This window comes from Camellia sinensis, chromosome 8 (assembly GCF_055761805.1).
Source record: "Camellia sinensis isolate YWXY chromosome 8, ASM5576180v1, whole genome shotgun sequence".
Classification (NCBI taxonomy): domain Eukaryota; kingdom Viridiplantae; phylum Streptophyta; class Magnoliopsida; order Ericales; family Theaceae; genus Camellia; species Camellia sinensis.
Window position 1 is genome coordinate 169,036,654 of NC_138968.1, and position 17,601 is coordinate 169,054,254.

Sequence of the window (17,601 nt, forward strand, 5' to 3'; positions counted from 1 at the left end):
TTTTGTTTTGGGTTTTTGGGGGGTTTTGATTTTCAAAAGTATTATAATTTTTATTCATTGTTCTTGGTCTTGAGTTGGAGGAAGAAGATGTGAAATTGAGAGAGAGATGTGTTGTGTTTTGAAAAATAAATATCTGGATATTGATGATAAAGATGAGCAGAAATGCCCCATACACCCACTGGGGGTCGACCCCCAGTGAGGTGGCAGTCCATCATTTGACAAAAAAAAAACTGTTTTCTTTTTTTTTTTTTTTTTTTTTGGATTTCAGCCAGTGGGGGTGCGACACCTCACTGGGGGTGCGACCCCCACTGGGGATATGCATCACTGTTGTAAAGATGAGGGTAAGTTTTGGAAATTAATAATGAAGATGGGGGCATTTAGTCATTCAAAATATTTTTATGCCCATTTGCATATTAGGTGCATGTCATGCACGACCTGTTAGAATTGATGAAAAAGTTAACTGTGCACATCACTCCATTAACCACAGAGGGATTATGTGGTGATATTCGAACGTCAGGGGGTAATCCGCACATAACCCAAATCATAGGGGATAAAGTGAAATTTGCCTAATTTTCAAATATAAATATGACATAAAAATATAAGACCCAAATAAGTATGATTTACTTAAAATTTTCACGAATTGAATTATAAACGTGAGATAAAAATATGAAATTCACACAAGTAGGATTTACAAATGAGACCTACCTTTTTATCGAGAATGAGATTGGTGATGTGCCTTATAGGTATAGCACCGTGTTGTGAGCCCGTAAAAGTATGTCTTGAATTTATTTTAATGATCCAAAATGTTCATTGAGTAGATCATCCATGAAAAAATTCAAGTTAATAAGACATTTGTAATTTATAACAAAACTACGTTTATGTTTAAAAAAATAAACGGTTAGTATGAATTTAATAATTTTTTAAGATTATTATTTGTCTTTGATCATGTGATTATATTTATTCGATTAATTTCATTTTTTATAAAGATAATACACTCAATAAATCTTATAATATAAACGATTCAGATTATTAAAATATAATCGGAACAAACCATACGGGTGTAGCACCCACTCCCAATCCCTTTTTATCTCACATTAATGTTTTATTCTATCAAAAATCTTCAATATACTTAGGCTTTATCATTGAAAAAATTGAAAGTGAGAAAACGATAAAAAAAAAAATAAAAAAAATAAAAAAAACTTAACAGGAATTTCAGTAGAAACTATTATAAAACCAAAATAAAACTTAAAAGGTCATCAGAAACTTATATTGGTACTGCATTGAATCTAATTTTTTTGAATCTCAATTCATTTTTTTCACGAAATTTGCACATTTGCCTTTAAACTCTATTTTATGCCTCTTATCACAAGGGAATGTGAATAACATTACTATATTGAAAATCACTCATAACATTTTTCAATGTGCTCAGAAACGATTTTCTTTATATTTGGTATAAACCTTTCAAAAACAAATCCTTCGAAATTACTTTAGTTTCCAAATAGTTTATAGCATTTCTTACAAATCACCCTCTAGCCTCTTCAAAAATTTCCAGTGTCATTTTTCAGAAGCATCCGATACATTCTTCATAAATTTTGAAAGAAGCACATTTTCTCTGTTGAATTGAGTTTTCTAGTAAGTATAGTGTTACATTCCAAAATTACATTACATGCAATGCAAATAACATGGCAAGATTCAATTTTGTAAAAGTGAACTCACTAAGCATGAAACAGCAAAACCTGATTTCTGAAATTCTGAAGGCAGTCCCAGTGGGAATTAAATCAAAACTAGGACTAAAGTTTTGTAACTACTTAATCTCGGGGGATATCACATGCAGAACCACAATCCGGGCTAAAAAATTAATGATAATAATTTCCAAACCTACGCACAATCTTCAAAATAACAACGCATAATAGCAGACATACAGTTCCAATGAAAAACCATGAACACAAAATCATGCCCAACAAGGCATATGTATCTTGCAAAAATAACTGAACAGCTGCTTCAGTTCCATGCCGTCTCAGAACATAATTGACACAAAAATAACAGTAGCTGAAATGATGATAAATCATTTTCATCAGTCTCACTGTTGAACCAAAACCAAGACAAAATCAACCTCATTGACTACCCATTGTTGAGCCAAAATCAAGACAAAATCAACCTCATTGACTAGCGAAGAGCAAAATTATTACTGCTCCCAAGAAAGAGAGAGAGAGAGAGAGAGAGAGAGAGAGAGAGAGCATTTAACTTAATTGTAAAAACATCGAGTTTTCCTCGAGCCTCGGCAAACACTAGGAATAACAAAACACTACCCATCTTAGAGCCAGCAGCCACAATGAGAAAGCAACCAATTGACTTCTCACGAATTGCTTTCGCCACAGCATGACCTGGAAGCCATTCAGAGTAAGTGGGCAGGAAGCAACCATTACTGCAAGCAGAAATGGGCGCCATGAGGGACAGTGCCACTTCCTTTCATTAATATAATAACTGAATGAAATCTGATTGGCACTGCTAGTAATTTGGAAGTATTTTTCCTTTCTTAGCATAAAGTTTCCCTGAATTTTGACATACACAAAAAGTGCAAAAATAATGCAGCCAAGGCAAGCAATACACTAGACTGAGGCGGTAAACTGGAAAGGGGTATTTGCAGTGTCAGTCCCTTCCCATACAGTTAACTCATCAGAAAAACATCCACAATCTCCGTTTCAGCTACGTGGGAAACAATAATATAGAAATACTTTGGGAACATGCAAGATGCAAGGCTGCATGTTTAAAACAAATGATGAAGCTATCAGACAAACTGCTATAAAGTAGAAAAATGCTAAAAAACATGACCCTTAAACAAAATCTCAGCAATTCATGAATTCCATTACTGGAAACTCACCCCTCCTCTTCTCCTTTTTCACGATTGGGGGATCAGCTGAAAGGTACACATGCATACTCTTATCTAGAGAGTGAGGGAGGGGGGAGGGGAATGGCAAGTATATATGTATTAAATTCAAAAATGGGCACCAAGGGGGTGCCACCATGTACAAAACTTTAGAGCAAACACCTATATACATCAAACTACTGAAAAAGATCTACAAAATTCAAAATTTGGTCCAAGGATGGGTCAACGAGAGAGAATGTAAACAAATCAAACCCATATCATCCCAAAACACAAGGATGATACACAAATATCATCCCCCACAAAATTATTAGATCACAGAATATAGGAACACAATTATTGTGGGGCAACACTGTATATGAATATAGGAAGTGGTAAATTTTAGAATATAGGAACATAATTGCAATCTCTTTCACAACTATAGAATCAGATTATAATTCATCAAGTAAAATAATGCTGTGAAATTCATCAAGAATAGAGATGAAACTAATTACCTGCTGGTAACATTCTGGATTAAGACTCACTTCAGCTTTGCCCACGGTTTTTGCTGAAGGAGTGGCGTGCCAGAAGTTCTCTACTTGGAGTTAGATGGTCATCCTATCAGAAATCATGTTAGGTTATGTCATCCAGATTTTTCACACATCAGAGTGCACAGTTAATGAATGAGAAAAGAAGATATTCAATGAGGACTGAAGAATTTAAAATAGGAAACCGCTATTGCCAAAACACAAGTGGCTTCGCCCAAAAGCAGTAAATGCATTTGTCAGTTGTACAGTACAAAACCAATGCATTGTCTGCTTTCTGTTCAGCTTTGGCAATAGCCAGCCCCTTTAAATATACAGTTATAACCCCACCCAATATAGTGACAGAACATGACTTCAAGATAGAATTACTGTAAGAAAAAAGAGAAATTACAGAATAATTGCAGAAAAAGGCAGCATTATTTATGTCTAGCAGAAGAATGTTGACTTGAAAACAGCTTTGCAAAGCTGTATGGTTGAGTGGATAGTTCTAGCATGATATTTTGGACATGCACCCATTTCTTTATAATCAAGCCAGGTTCCATGTAGAATATATTTTGAAGGCAAAAAGAATTTACTTGCATACTAGGAAAATGGATTTTAAAAATATGTCGCACCCATCGCACAAGATTCCTGCTGACAGCAGGGTCTGAGACAGGTAGTAGGTAGGCAAACTTGCCCCCACTGTCTTGTAGAAAGGCTAATTCCCGTAACTCGAACCAGCACCACAGCGCTGGGAACAAATAGCACTTGACATTGCTCTAGGTCACGACCCTTTGTACTGGGAAAAAGCAATTTCAAAAACTAAAAAGAAACTAAAAATGAAAAAATTAGAGAACAATGCAGGAAAAAACTTAAGGAGCATCAAGCCAGAAAATAGAACACCTTGTACAAAGATGCAGCTGATTCAGATTCAACAGTTTGGTTTGGGATGTGCCCAAGTGATTGGAAGGCATCCAAGGCATCTAGAGTTAGCTGCCAACCACAAAAAGCTACAGCACCAGCATTAGAACTGGAGCCGCTACTACTACTACAGCCTGCGGCAGCAACATTACCATTCACCCAAGGACAGAAGTAATTGTGATGCCTAATTGGATCAAACTCAACAGCTTCTTCATAGTTGCTTTCTCCATTTGGAGGCCCTAGAAAACAATTCGTGTCAGAGATTTGCATAAGTTGAGAGAAAATAAAGCAGAAATTTTGAATGATGAAATGGAAGTGGTCATAACAATAAAAAAGGAAATTCGAAAATCAAAACTAATGCAGCTGGGGTATCTTGAGATCTGAAAACTGTGACACGAGACTCAACCCTAAAAGTTAGTTTATGAAATGAGGGTGCCCTCATGCTTACAGAACATCCTCTTTGTACCCAGTGTTGTGGGACTTCGTTCACACCCTCCCTCGTGCAAAGTGTGCAGGGCCAAAGACACACACCCTACCCATCCTCCGGTATGTCCAGCTCTAATACCATGTTAGATCACCACTAGTCCAAAAGCTCAGATTGTTAAAAAATGGGCCCAGCAATATATGTCAAATTATCCAACAAAAACAAAAACAAGTTCAGATTCATCCATACGAAAATGAAAGAAATTTATGGCACATATCCACACTACCCGACCAAATGTCCACAAGCCAGGTGCCAGATCACTAATAGCCAGATAAGATGGAACTATTGCCAGCATTCCTTTTTTTGAAGCTTACCACCTTCTTGTTAGAGAATCCGCAAAACAAAGCTAATAAGAATGCAAGATCCATATAGAGTGACGTAGTTTAGGTTTTGGTTTTACTTTATTTACATTATTTATTTAGGATTCATTTAGCTTATTCTATTTTCTAGCCAATGATGTGATAGATTGTCCACATCCACTTAATGGCCACATGCTAGTCACATGACTTAAGTGACTTCACACATAACATAAGGCAATAAAGATCATGACACAGAGGCAAAAGAGAGCTAGGGTTAGGTTTTAGACTCTTAACACCTAACACCTAACACCTAACACCAAACATTTTTTTTTTTTTTTGGGTTGGTTGGTTGATTTTGATAATAATAATAAAGGATGTATGTTTGCTGCTCTCTCTTCTCGTACGTTTCCCTTCCCTGCTTTCTTTCTAGACGGTCATTGGTTGCATGGGCAGACCATGGGTCTGCTAAGAATTATGTTAGGCACTCAGATGGTGTAGAACTACCAAGGGTGGAGAGGGGGAGAGTTGAGGCATCCTTAATAGAGAGTGTGAGAGAGTGGCAGTGAAGGTAAAGTCTCTTAATGAGCCAGAGGGAGATAGATGGTATGACTTCTTAAGTTGATGATATGCCAGTGGAAGTAGTAAACTTCCTATATATAGAGCAGTATGGGCGCAAGAGGTTGTAGGATCCCATGTATCCCACCTAACAAATGGAGTATGGTATGGGTTGTAAAGCCACTGACAGCGTGTCAAGTGTGTTGGCATGCTCACCAAGTATGAGAAAGGTGGAGCACATGCACGTCGGTCAAAAGATGACTCCCTATGGAGGACTCTCTTTCTTCTCTAAGATAGGTCAAAGTAGAGCCACCTTAAGGGTATGATCCAAGCAAATTTGACGATACCCTTAGCTCTACTCGTCAATCCACAAGTCCCTACTGATCCCATGCATTGGTCATGGGTACGCTCAGGTGTCCATGTCACGGCACCAACCCCAAGGGGTCCCTAGGTCTTGCTCCTGACCTAGGCAAACAAAAAATATAGCATTAGGGTGCCATTTTGGAGAACTCATAAGATACCTAGCTTTAGGGTGGAGAATTTCACTCAATCGAACCAAGGGACGGGGTCAAGTCAAGTCATACTTAGAGATGTTGCGTCCTGAAGATATCCATTGGGGATGGAATGAGGCATAAAGGGTGCATGTCCTAGTTGAGAGTCACTTGATCAAGCCAAGAAGGTACTGAGCATGCTCCTACCAAGTGGAGTGGATGTGGCCAAGAAAAGAATCATTGACCTAACCGAGGGGGTGCTTTGGCCACACCTTGGAGATACCTCGCAGTGCCCCATGTCTTGACAAGCGGTGATCAATCCAAAGTGTGTTGTGGACTTGTTCGTTGGTGTCAAGGCGTGAGTATAAGAAGCCAAGTGCATTAGTGGGCTACACTACCATCCTTGGTGGTCTATGTGCCCTAGCGCTCAACACTCCAATATCCATGTCGTGGATATGACCTGGCGCATAACTACTCACCACCTGAAGACCCTTGTGTAAGTCTTGATCAAAGATAATAGCTTATTGCACTACAATGGTAGCTTTTATTGCGAGCATGTTATGTTTGGACCTGTTATTCATGTGCATGAGAGAGAGAGAGAGAGAGAGAGAGAGAGAGAGACTCCATAGAAAAAGAATGAAAAAGAGTATCAGACTGGGTTACCTATCCCATTTGCCACCAAATAACCTGACTGAGGGTATGCACAATCATCAGTAGGTGATGCCTTGCCACCCTGAGTCACTTCTTCTTTGGATGCTTCATAACCAGAACATACCACTGCATTGCAAGAAAGAGAAGGATGGGCACTGTTCTCCTGAGGTAAAATGTTCATGTTACTGGTTTTATCACCACTTTCAACAGAATCAGCCTTCACAGAACCAACAATCTTTGACCCACTATCTGCCTTTCTGACAAATCGAAACATCAAATCTTGACTGTCACCATGAGGATCCTCTCGCTCCATTTCTTCAGGAACAAAATCACCCATTAGCCCAGGATCTGCAGCAAATTCACCTGTTTGACCTTGATTATCAGTGACTTCAGCAATTGGTTCCACATCACCAACAACACTATCCACCCTATGGACAGAAGTCCCGTGGATTTCAGCTTCATGACTAGCACCCATTCCAACACTTCCTCCGCTGATGCCAAAGCTAGGCCCATCCATCCCATGAGCAGTTGTGGTATCTGTGTTTAATACTTCCTCACCATCATTTGTGCTGCTAACACCCATTTCTCCAGTACTTCTCAAGGCAGCTGGACAGGTACTATGTTGTGCTTGATTGCTGTAGTTCAATTCTGATGCATCATTCAAATCTGGATTCTGAAACATCATTGTCAAGGGGAAATGGGCATCGTCGACCACTCCGGGATAGTTTTCAACACTTTCCATAGAATCATCATCTGCACCATGACAGATTGTGTCTATTGCAATAACAGAGGAGACACGTGTTGAATCTCTTGTGGACGGGATACCAATAATTGTTTCATTTCCCTGGTGAAAAGTATCAACTTTATGAGCATCTGTTTCTATGTCAAAACCCACTGAATGGCTAGGACCAGCACCAGATGAATCTCTCCTATATGATGAATGATAAGTTTCAAAAGCATCTAAGTCACGGGCACGCTTTGAGGGTCCAGCTGAGTACTGTCTATCATCATCAACTTCATCACCGTCACGGTCAATGACAATTCCTTCAATGCTGTCGGCCTGTTGCATCATTATATGCGGCCTGTCAACAGTACTTCCACCTTCATCCAAGTTCCGTTTACGTGTACTGGGACCTCGTGATTCATATGAAGCTGCACGGTCACCAACCTCACTGCTGGAAGGCTGCCCAATTATTAGATCTCTTCCCATATTAACGTCATATTGTTCAGACATCACTGTCATGTGCAACTGTGTAGAGGATAACCCACCACCCATAGTTAGATTTAAATCCACCCTAACATTTGACTGTGACTTCCTGTCATCTGCTGTTCCAGTTCCATCATCGTCCTCCGTCTGCTCTTTGTCCATACCATCAGCAGCAACCCAACCACTGATTCCACTGGCAGCACTTACTCCACGTGTCAATGCCATTTTCTTGCTTGTTTCAGGAATATCTATGCTACTGGGACCATACCGAGCAGGACGAGATACAGTCTGAAAGTCCCAGATTCTGACTGTAGCTCCACATAAGCTACAATCTAATAAGGGTGACCTAGATTCACATTTAGACTTGGGACCAAGTACCTTATTCTTTCCAGAATCCTTTCTGGTTGAAGCAGAGAATGATTTCTTGCTAGGACCAGCATCTTGCAGTCGACTAGCATCTTGCAGTCGACCATGATCTCTGGTAGGACCATTTGAACATCCATTCCTAGCTGATTGAGCAGAATGTTCTTCACAGTCCAGAACATTTAGAAGCCATCTCGGTTCCCATCCACACAAACTTATCAGCTTCTGAGCCTAAACATGAAAACATAAGGAAATTAGAAAGAGTATAAATACAAAGCACTACTGGTTTACAAACATATAAGATCTCTCAAATATCTTACATGAGAGTATATACAGAAGGTCTCTTCTCTGGTGTTTCCCATTCCAGAGATATTCTCCGCCTTGAAGCCAGATTCCCCAGCTGTGTGAGACTGAGAGTGAACAAGAAAGCGGTCAATTTCTGAACCTCTAGAAACTCGCATCTGCTCAATTGCAGAAGCAGCCACAACTGGGAGGAAGAGAAACTGCAAGAGTCCATCACACCGATCCTTATAACCTCCAATAAGAGCGGATGCCGGAGTAGGAGGAAACTGCACCAAGCTTTCTGCACAGCTGTTTCCTCTCCACGGACAAGTGCCTTTGTGGCCAGCATCTAGCTGTTTGGCAAAGTCTTCCACAGCACTATCAGCTTCATTAAAGATAATTAAGAGATGAAACCATTAGCCATCAATAAGAATGCAGCATCAAAATTAAAGCTCCCAACAAGCTTAAAAGAATATGACAGCCCGTGAGGGTCAATATGAAGTATTAACAGGGAATGGTTATCACGTGCACAAAAGATAAACACAAAGTTTTCCATAGCAAGCAAAAATTATCAAACTGGGAAATTTCACATTTATAAGCAAGATAAACATATGATGAATTCCATGACATTCAATGGCACTAGCTTTATCACACCACAACTTATAATTATGCAATATGTGATAAGTTCCTCACCATATTAGACTCCACATAGCCAATATGTATTGTGATATTAAGACAGTTCCAAAGTCCCACACTCCATTTGGGGAAGGTGAACACAAAGATAATGAAGGCATGGCACCATATAGGGAAAAAATTCAAGTATGTATCTTTGTTAAAATCCACCTACTCTCCACCTACTTCACCCACTTAAACCTACTCCACTAAACCTAACCCACTACACCACTACCACCTCACCTACTCCACTAAACCTTCACCCACTTAAACCTACTCCACTAAACCTAACCCACTACACCACTACCACCTCCACTTCACCTACTCCTCACCTACTACACACTCACCCTCTTCTATATATAGGAATCATGAATCATTGTAATAAATACAACAAACATAAATCAATCAATAATACAATTCTCTATTTCTCTTTATACATTAAATTTTCTACATGGTATCAGAGCAGGTTTAAGAATCTAGTATTTTCGCTTCCCGGCGGGCGGCAACCTCACCTTAGCCGCCCGCCGGACCTCAACCTAGTCTGCTTGTTTTTTTTTTACACATACCTTCTTCCATAATTAAGCTCTTCTCTGCCTTTACAATGGTTGCCAACGAAGACCAAGCTTTTCCAGACCCATCCTCCACACAGACCACAGACCAGCTCATATACCCAGAGATGCTTGATATCTCTCTCTCTCGGGGTTGGGCTCGGAGAATCATCCACTCTATTATTTCCACCATCCACATCCATCTTTTCCTCCATTTTCCTTTCCCTGTTTTCAATATATTCAACATATTTTGGAGCTGAAACTTCAATTGGTTTCTTGATTTGTACACCATCTGCCCATCTGTACTCATACTTGGGGCCTGCAGTCATTGTAGGACAGTTTTCTGGAGTGCAGAACTCTGTGAGGGTACCATACAGCAAGTTCACCTGGTTGAAGAAGTCCACAGTGTTGACAGCCAGCCATTCATTAGCGTCCTCCCCTGGAGGAAGTCTTACTGCTTCTCTCAGATTTCCACTCCCTAATGTTGCATCAATGTGCTTTCTCAGCTGTGCCCCCTTACTCCGGGCGAAATGTCCTTTGGTTCCTGCCCAGACCGAAGAGACTCATGGATCTAGAGAGAGAGAGAGAGATGCATGTGTTTATGCGTGTGATCTCTTCATCTCCAAACCAGTTCATGCCAGAGAGAGAGAGACCAGGTGCAGAGAGAGAGAGAGATGACTAGCTTTTCACTTTTCAAAGAGACAGAGGTAGTGGTTGAAGAGACCAATATAACTCTGGAACCAACCCATGTGCACTTTTATTATAAACCATCTTTTTGTCCCACCGCCCAAATTTTATTTTTTATTATAAACCTTAATTGGTGCTCTATTTTTATTCATTATTAATATTCATCATCACCATGCTTATCATTTCATCACTATCTCCATATTTTTTTTTATTATTCGATTCCCTTACTTTTCAAAAAAAAAAAAATTCATCATTCCACAAACTCATTTTATTCATGTCGGGGCTCACCCCGATCCCCATTTTACATCAAAAAAAAAAACAAAAAAAACAAAAACAACAAAACAACCACACCCACAGTGGGATTTTTCTTCTCACTCTGCAGCCGGTCTCTTCTTCTTGCCTCTGTCTTGGAAGGCCCTTGACGGTGTTGCCTCCGTGCTTCCTAGACCACCAAGCAAGTTGCCTCCTCCCTGCTCCTCCACTGCAGCATATGGCGGCCCTCCAAATCGGAACATCACGGTGGCCTTCCGCTTCAGCTCCTTATTTTCTGCCTTTAGTACACTTATCTCTGCTCGCGCATCCTTATACATGCGCTGGAGCAGAGCCAGTTGGCCGTTTAAATGCTGCACCTCATTTGCCCTACTCTGCAGCCGGTTCGACAAGTTTGTAACCGCAGTCATGGTTTCCACACATGACTTCAATGTATACTGATTGGCTTCCACATCCGACTGCACTGCCATTCTTTGCTCCACAGACCGCATCGGAAAGTTCAACGAAGCAAACTCCGGGGCGCTTGGTTGAGGTTCCAGTGCCACCGCACCAGTTCTCTCTCTTGTTGACTCGTTGAGGTCGGGAAAGAGGGTGAGCAGTCCACGGGAAGACGAGGACGAGGCCATTTTCTGGGCAACAACGTGTTACAGACTATCTCTCTCAGCAAAACGCACTATCTCTCTCAGCAAAACGAAGAGTTTTTTTTTTCAGAGGTTTTTCTCAGTTTCTTGTCTCAGCCTCTGCCTCGGCCTCAGCCTCCGTCTTGGTTAAATAGCCGAGGCAGCCACGCGCATCGCGCGCCTCTTGCCACCAGACGACAAAACGGGCGCGCAAGCCAAGGCGCCCACGTGCCTCGCCATCATGTCCGGCACACCTTTTTATGACTTGGGCTCGCCTTTTGATGGCACGCCTTTTTATGGATTGGGCACGCCTTTTGATGGCACGCCTTTTGATAGATTGGGCACACCTTTTGAGGGTGCGACTTTTTAAGGGTCCGACAAGACTCTGTAAACTGTCCCGACATTGATTCCGGTTAGCTCCTTTATGGGTCCGACAAGACTCTGTAAACTGTCCCGACATAGATTCCGGTTAGTTTCTACAAGGGTCCGACAAGACTCTATAAACTGTCCCGACATTGATTCCGGTTAGTTTCTACAAGGGTCCAGCAAGACTCCGTAAACTGTCACAACAACTGTCACAACATTGTCTGCTACAACGGTCCGACATGACCCCATAAACTGTCTTCTCCAACGGTCCGACATGACCCCATAAACTGTCTTCTCCAACGGTCCGACATGACCCCATAAACTGTCTTCTACATCGGTCTGACACCGCCATCCAGTGTCCTCTACAACGTTATGACACCCCCATACAGTGTCCTCTACAACGTTATGACACCACCATACAGTGTTTTCACCATCGGTCTGACACGACCATACAGTGTCTCCTATCCTCTTTTCTTTTATGTATTCGTCTATTTTCTTGTTTTGTTACTCTCTCCAAACTCAAGTTGGTTAGTTCCTATCCCCCTTGAGTTTGCGGGGGGCTGTTAAAATCCACCTACTCTCCACCTACTTCACCCACTTAAACCTACTCCACTAAACCTAACCCACTACACCACTACCACCTCACCTACTCCACTAAACCTTCACCCACTTAAACCTACTCCACTAAACCTAACCCACTACACTACTACCACCTCCACTTCACCTACTCCTCACCTACTACACACTCACCCTCTTCTATATATAGGAATCATGAATCATTGTAATAAATACAACAAACATAAATCAATCAATAATACAATTCTCTATTTCTCTTTATACATTAAATTTTCTACAATCTTTGTCTCGAGCTTATTTTGGGATGACAAGTCATGAATATTGTCCATAATGATTTACTGATTCATGTTTTATTAATTATAACTAGTATGATATGCAAACTATTCAACTTAAGCAATGAATTATAGTTTATATCACCCTCTCTACAGTTTCATTAAAAATGGGGCAAATTACATATACCCCCCTCGAGGTTTAGCAAAATTACAGATACCCCCCTGAGGTTTGAGAAATTACAGATACCCCCTGAAGGTACTATTTGCCTAACAAATTAGGGGGCAAATTGTTATGAAAATATAAACCTCAGGGGGCAATTTGTTATGAAAATATAAACCTCAGGGGTACCTGTAATTTCCGAAACCTCAGGAGGGTATCTGTAATTTAGCTAAACCTCGAGGGAGGTATATGTAATTTGCCCTTAAAAATGGCATGTGCATTATTAATATTCACACTTCATTTGAAACAATAAGATGTATCATGTCTGATATCAATACCTAACCTGTATTCATTTTTCCAATGATAAGCATAATTTTAATCTCTTTTTTGAGAGGGTGACATTTGTTTTGAATATCATAAAATTTTAAAAGCATATAGAATCTTCAAACTGCATACGACATTCCAGCATTATAAAATTATTAAACAAAAAAACCTCAATAAAAATGAATAGAATTGTGCCCAATCTCCATGCAGAAAAAACAGCACACACACACATATATATATATATAGATGATGAGATTAAAAGCTAATATGCACAGTAAAGTGAATTAAAAGAAAAATCCACCTTCTGTAGGCGTCCAGGAAGCTGATGAAAAAAACTGCAGGTTTGCACCACATGACTTGCACTCAATCTTATGAACATCAACATTTACCCAGCCTCTTCTGGCACAAGCCAAAGAATTGGCAGCCTGCATGAATATTAAAAATAAATAAATAATAAAGGTTTTAAGTAAAGAACCAAGCAAGTAGACAAAATGGCAAACACCACCATCTATTACATAGGATGTGGAACACGGTATAGCCTATTGAATATATTAAAAGGCCAGGTAAGAGGCTTCTTGGAAACCAAAATATAACTTCAACAAATCCATCTAGCTTATATAATTGGAACCACACAAAAGCTGGAATTTTTTACTAGATAAAGGAGAAAGGGCAATCATTGGACAATATGAATCTCCATTTCTCAAACTACAATTTTGTTGGAATCATGAGGTAAACACATCTTGCTATATTTCTGGCTCTCCAAATCAAAGCTCACACTCATTAATTGCGGGAACTAGGTAGAGACTTCATGCCAGGATAGCAGCATAATTTCAGGCTCTCCAAAAAAAAGCACCAAATGGTATAAGCATCCAGATACGCAATGTACAAATCTTAACATATAAAATTTGAAATATAAACAGGCCTCATCCCAACTATTTGTGCAAAGGAAGTCATAGATGCAATCTTAACAATCTAATACATGGCTCAAACATGTCCATGAATGAAAGCTAACTTAAGTTCAAACCTTTGGCTTTCCAAACCAATTTGCTGGCTTGAACGTAGAAAGACGCTTTAGTAAATCCCCCCTTTCCCATGGTCTGCATGAAGGTTGCGATGACCCAATGGCAGAACCACGAGCAGTTGTGCTCAATGAAGTCCACAGGGGCTGTGAACCAATTCCAGAATGTGAACCTGCCTTGGAACCCTGTCCAAGACCCAACCAATCAATACTTCCAGCATTCACCTGCAAGACAGGAGATGATGCCCCTGCAGAACTGCTAGCAAGCAAGGTGATTAGATATTCTTAATCCTTAATCAAATTGTCTGGACACACTGAAAGCCAAAAAGCTCAAACTCTATTCCATCCTACTTATGAATAATTGGCCCTCCACCTTTAGACAGAATATACAAATTGAAATTGTAAACCACCTTTGTGCAGGCAATTTGCCACATATTGATACATTAGGCAAGATAATTGAACAAGATCCTTCAATCCCTCTGAGTTCGACAATGAAATATCATATCATAAATAAAACAGTAAAATGTGACAACTAAATTTAAATTACAGTGTTATAAAACATTAGCTAACAAAATGAGTGTGATATGAGGATTTGTGGGGCCGGCATGGAAAACTCTTGTATTATTGGTTATTACTCAAGGTTTTGAAAAGCGGTTGCGGTTGCGGTTGCGGTTGCGGTTGCGGTTGCGGTTGCGGTTGCGGTTGCGGTCGCCGTAACAGTGGCGGTGATGCGGTTGCGGTTGCGGTTGCGGGGTGTAAAGACCGTAGTGTAACGGTTGCGGTAACCGGAACCGTGAATTTTTTTATTTTTCGCACAATTTGAATAAAACTTACCGATACGCATATTTTTTTCCATGATCACATTTATTGGGTTAAAAATAAATATTGATCAATTTTTGTAAATTTTTAAGTATGATCGAATATATTTCATATTTTTAAATCACTATAAACTAAGTTTTTTACATTTTATTTTAATAATTAATGACTTTATATTTTACAACAAATTAATCACTAACTATTATATATAAGATAAATAATGACAAAAGTAAGAAAATAAATAAGAGCCTAAATATATATATATACATATTTTAACCAAGCCAAATAAATAATGACCACACTTGTTATTATTATTATTTTCAAACAATATATAGATAGACACACACAAACAAAATGATTTAGTAATAGTAGCTGAATAGAATAGCATAGGTCTTATAATTTCAACAAATCAATAACATGTTTTTCATCTTCCCTCTTCTCTCTCTCTATCTCTTGCTCTTCTATTTTCTCTCTTTATTTTCCATCTTCTCTCTATCCCTCTTCCCCCATTTTTAGCTTTTTTTTGTGTTTTTTTTCAAAAGAAACAGTTTGGAACCGTTACGTAATAGTGCGTAACAGGCCATTACGGCTGTTACGGCACCGTTACGACCGCTACGGTAGCCGCTATGGCCGACACACCTGTGAATCTCAATCACACTGCAAAAGCGGCCGTAACGGGTGACGGTAACCTCCAAAACCGTTACGTAACGGCGTTACGTAACGGTTGCGGCCGCTTTTTAAAATCTTGTCATTACTTCAACTTGGACAGGTAATTTTTTTTAGCCAACACACGCATGTCACCATACCATACCATACCTTAGTGAGGAAGGATTGCCAAAGGGAGTGTATGCAAATAGACCTAGAAACAGTAAATGCCTTCAGGGCCTGGACCTAAATCATTTAGGCCCAAGCATAGAATAACCAATACTCCTAAAAAAAAATTAAAAAAAATTACGGAATGGAAGTTAAAATCAAATTACATGTATAAGAATTAACCCCCCATACCATCTCAGGTAGAGCAGTAATTTATTTTGGTACAACCACATAATCCAAATGGATTACGCCAAACTAGAAAAAGTACTCAGGGCCAAACCCAACCTAGCAAACCAACCAAAGCATAATAAGCCTCCATGCTTGATATTGACTGGGTGGCTTAGATGGGCCAATCTAGAAAAGCTCCCCGCCAAGACACCAATTAATCTCTTTCAGATGATTTCAAGATACGGAATTGTTGACTTCACTCCTAGTCAAATTATTTGAAGAGGTGCTAAGGCTCTGCTTGGTTGGGGGATTTGGGGAGGAATTTGGAAAAAGAAAAGGTAAGTAAAATATGAATAAAATAAATATACTTACATTTCAACTAATTTCACATACCTTTTCCCTTTCTCTTTCCAAATCCCTCCCCAAATCCCCCAACCAAACACAGCCTAAAGGAAAATATCAAAGACCATACTATTGTGTCTTAAAACCCCACAAGTTCATTAAATTTCAGCACAATACATAGAAAATTAACTCTGAATAAGGAGTTTTGAATTCAGGAAGCTCTAAATATTAAGATGAAATTCAGGATCCATTTGGAAATCTTTTTTTTTTTTTTGGAAAAGTGGTGGAAATTTTCATTTAAGATGGTTATAATGTACGAGGGGGAAAACTTTCCTTCCCTTTTCTTTCCCCTTACAATTCACAGGCACCAAACAGATATTTAGCATAGCGAATATATAATGGCCTCAATAAGAAAGTTTCATTCAAAACCCAAATTTTCAAAACAGAAACACAAGCCACCTCAACAACTGTACCACTGCCTAATCTGTCCAGATCTCTTCCTCCATTAAAATCTATTTTCATACTAAAGAAACCCAATTCACATTTTTCAATAAAAAAATAAAAGAGTATAAGAAATTTGTTTACACATCATTTGGCTGCAGAGAAAAAAGAGGGCAATACAATTATACATTTTGCGGAAATCGAGAAGAAAATCATGCAAGCTTCTCAAAAGATCATTCATCCAAAGTCCCAACAAAACATGCATGTGAATTATACATGTATATATATATATACATATATGTGTGTGTGTGTGTGTGTGTGTGTGTGTGTGTGTGTGTAGGTGTGCCCTAGGTGGAGAGGAGAGGGTAAAAAGGGGAAGTACCTAGCAGCCGGGGTTGGGGTTGGAGGTGGAGAAGATGATGATTTGGGGCCCAACAATGGATCCCCTGAAGAGCTTATTACCTCCTCCTTCATTCTCTTCTCTCTCTCTCTCTCTCTCTCTCGCTGTATCGTCTTGGAGCTGTGTTGTTTTGTTTCTCTCGCTGATTATGATGGAGAGGAGAGAGTATATGCTCTGCTCTGCACTGCACCCAATTCAACAACAAAACAAAACAAAACCAAAAAAAAAAAAAAAAAAAACTTGGAATCACGTGAATTGTGCGTGATATAAAGGGGTAATGTGTAAAAGTTATCATTTTTTATATTTTTTATACATAAAAAATTTAAATTTTTAATTTTTAATTTTTAATCAACTTCCAAAATCACACAAAAGCATCATATGAGTTCTTTCGATCTTGCTTGATGACGACATAGGAGTGTTTTTAAAAAGGGCCGTGCTACATCCCCTAATTTGGGGAGCCCTAATCCC

At 39.5% G+C, this 17,601-nt stretch overlaps 1 protein-coding gene and 1 long non-coding RNA gene across 4 annotated transcripts; one reads left to right on the plus strand and one right to left on the minus strand.

Moving 5' to 3' along the window:
• Positions 1-1,942: 1,942 nt before the first annotated feature.
• LOC114298753 (uncharacterized) lies at positions 1,943-17,372 on the minus strand. 3 transcript variants are annotated; one of them, XM_028243363.2, is made up of 8 exons: positions 17,116-17,372; positions 14,160-14,409; positions 13,437-13,560; positions 8,679-9,025; positions 6,801-8,589; positions 4,291-4,547; positions 3,379-3,481; positions 1,943-2,759 (listed from the first exon to the last, which is right to left on the minus strand). In XM_028243363.2, the coding sequence occupies exons 1-7, from the start codon at positions 17,205-17,207 to the stop codon at positions 3,410-3,412; spliced, it is 2,931 nt and encodes a 976-aa protein (XP_028099164.2). In that variant the 5' UTR covers positions 17,208-17,372; the 3' UTR covers positions 1,943-2,759; positions 3,379-3,409. The 3 variants fall into 3 exon arrangements, with proteins under 3 accessions (XP_028099164.2, XP_028099165.2, XP_028099163.2); XM_028243364.2 differs by having other exon boundaries at positions 1,943-2,384; positions 17,116-17,365; XM_028243362.2 differs by having other exon boundaries at positions 1,943-2,425; positions 17,116-17,365.
• LOC145797308 (uncharacterized) lies at positions 2,622-2,881 on the plus strand. The gene is made up of 2 exons (XR_014338672.1): positions 2,622-2,758; positions 2,793-2,881. It is a non-coding gene; the product is annotated as an uncharacterized LOC145797308 (long non-coding RNA).
• Positions 17,373-17,601: the final 229 nt, after the last annotated feature.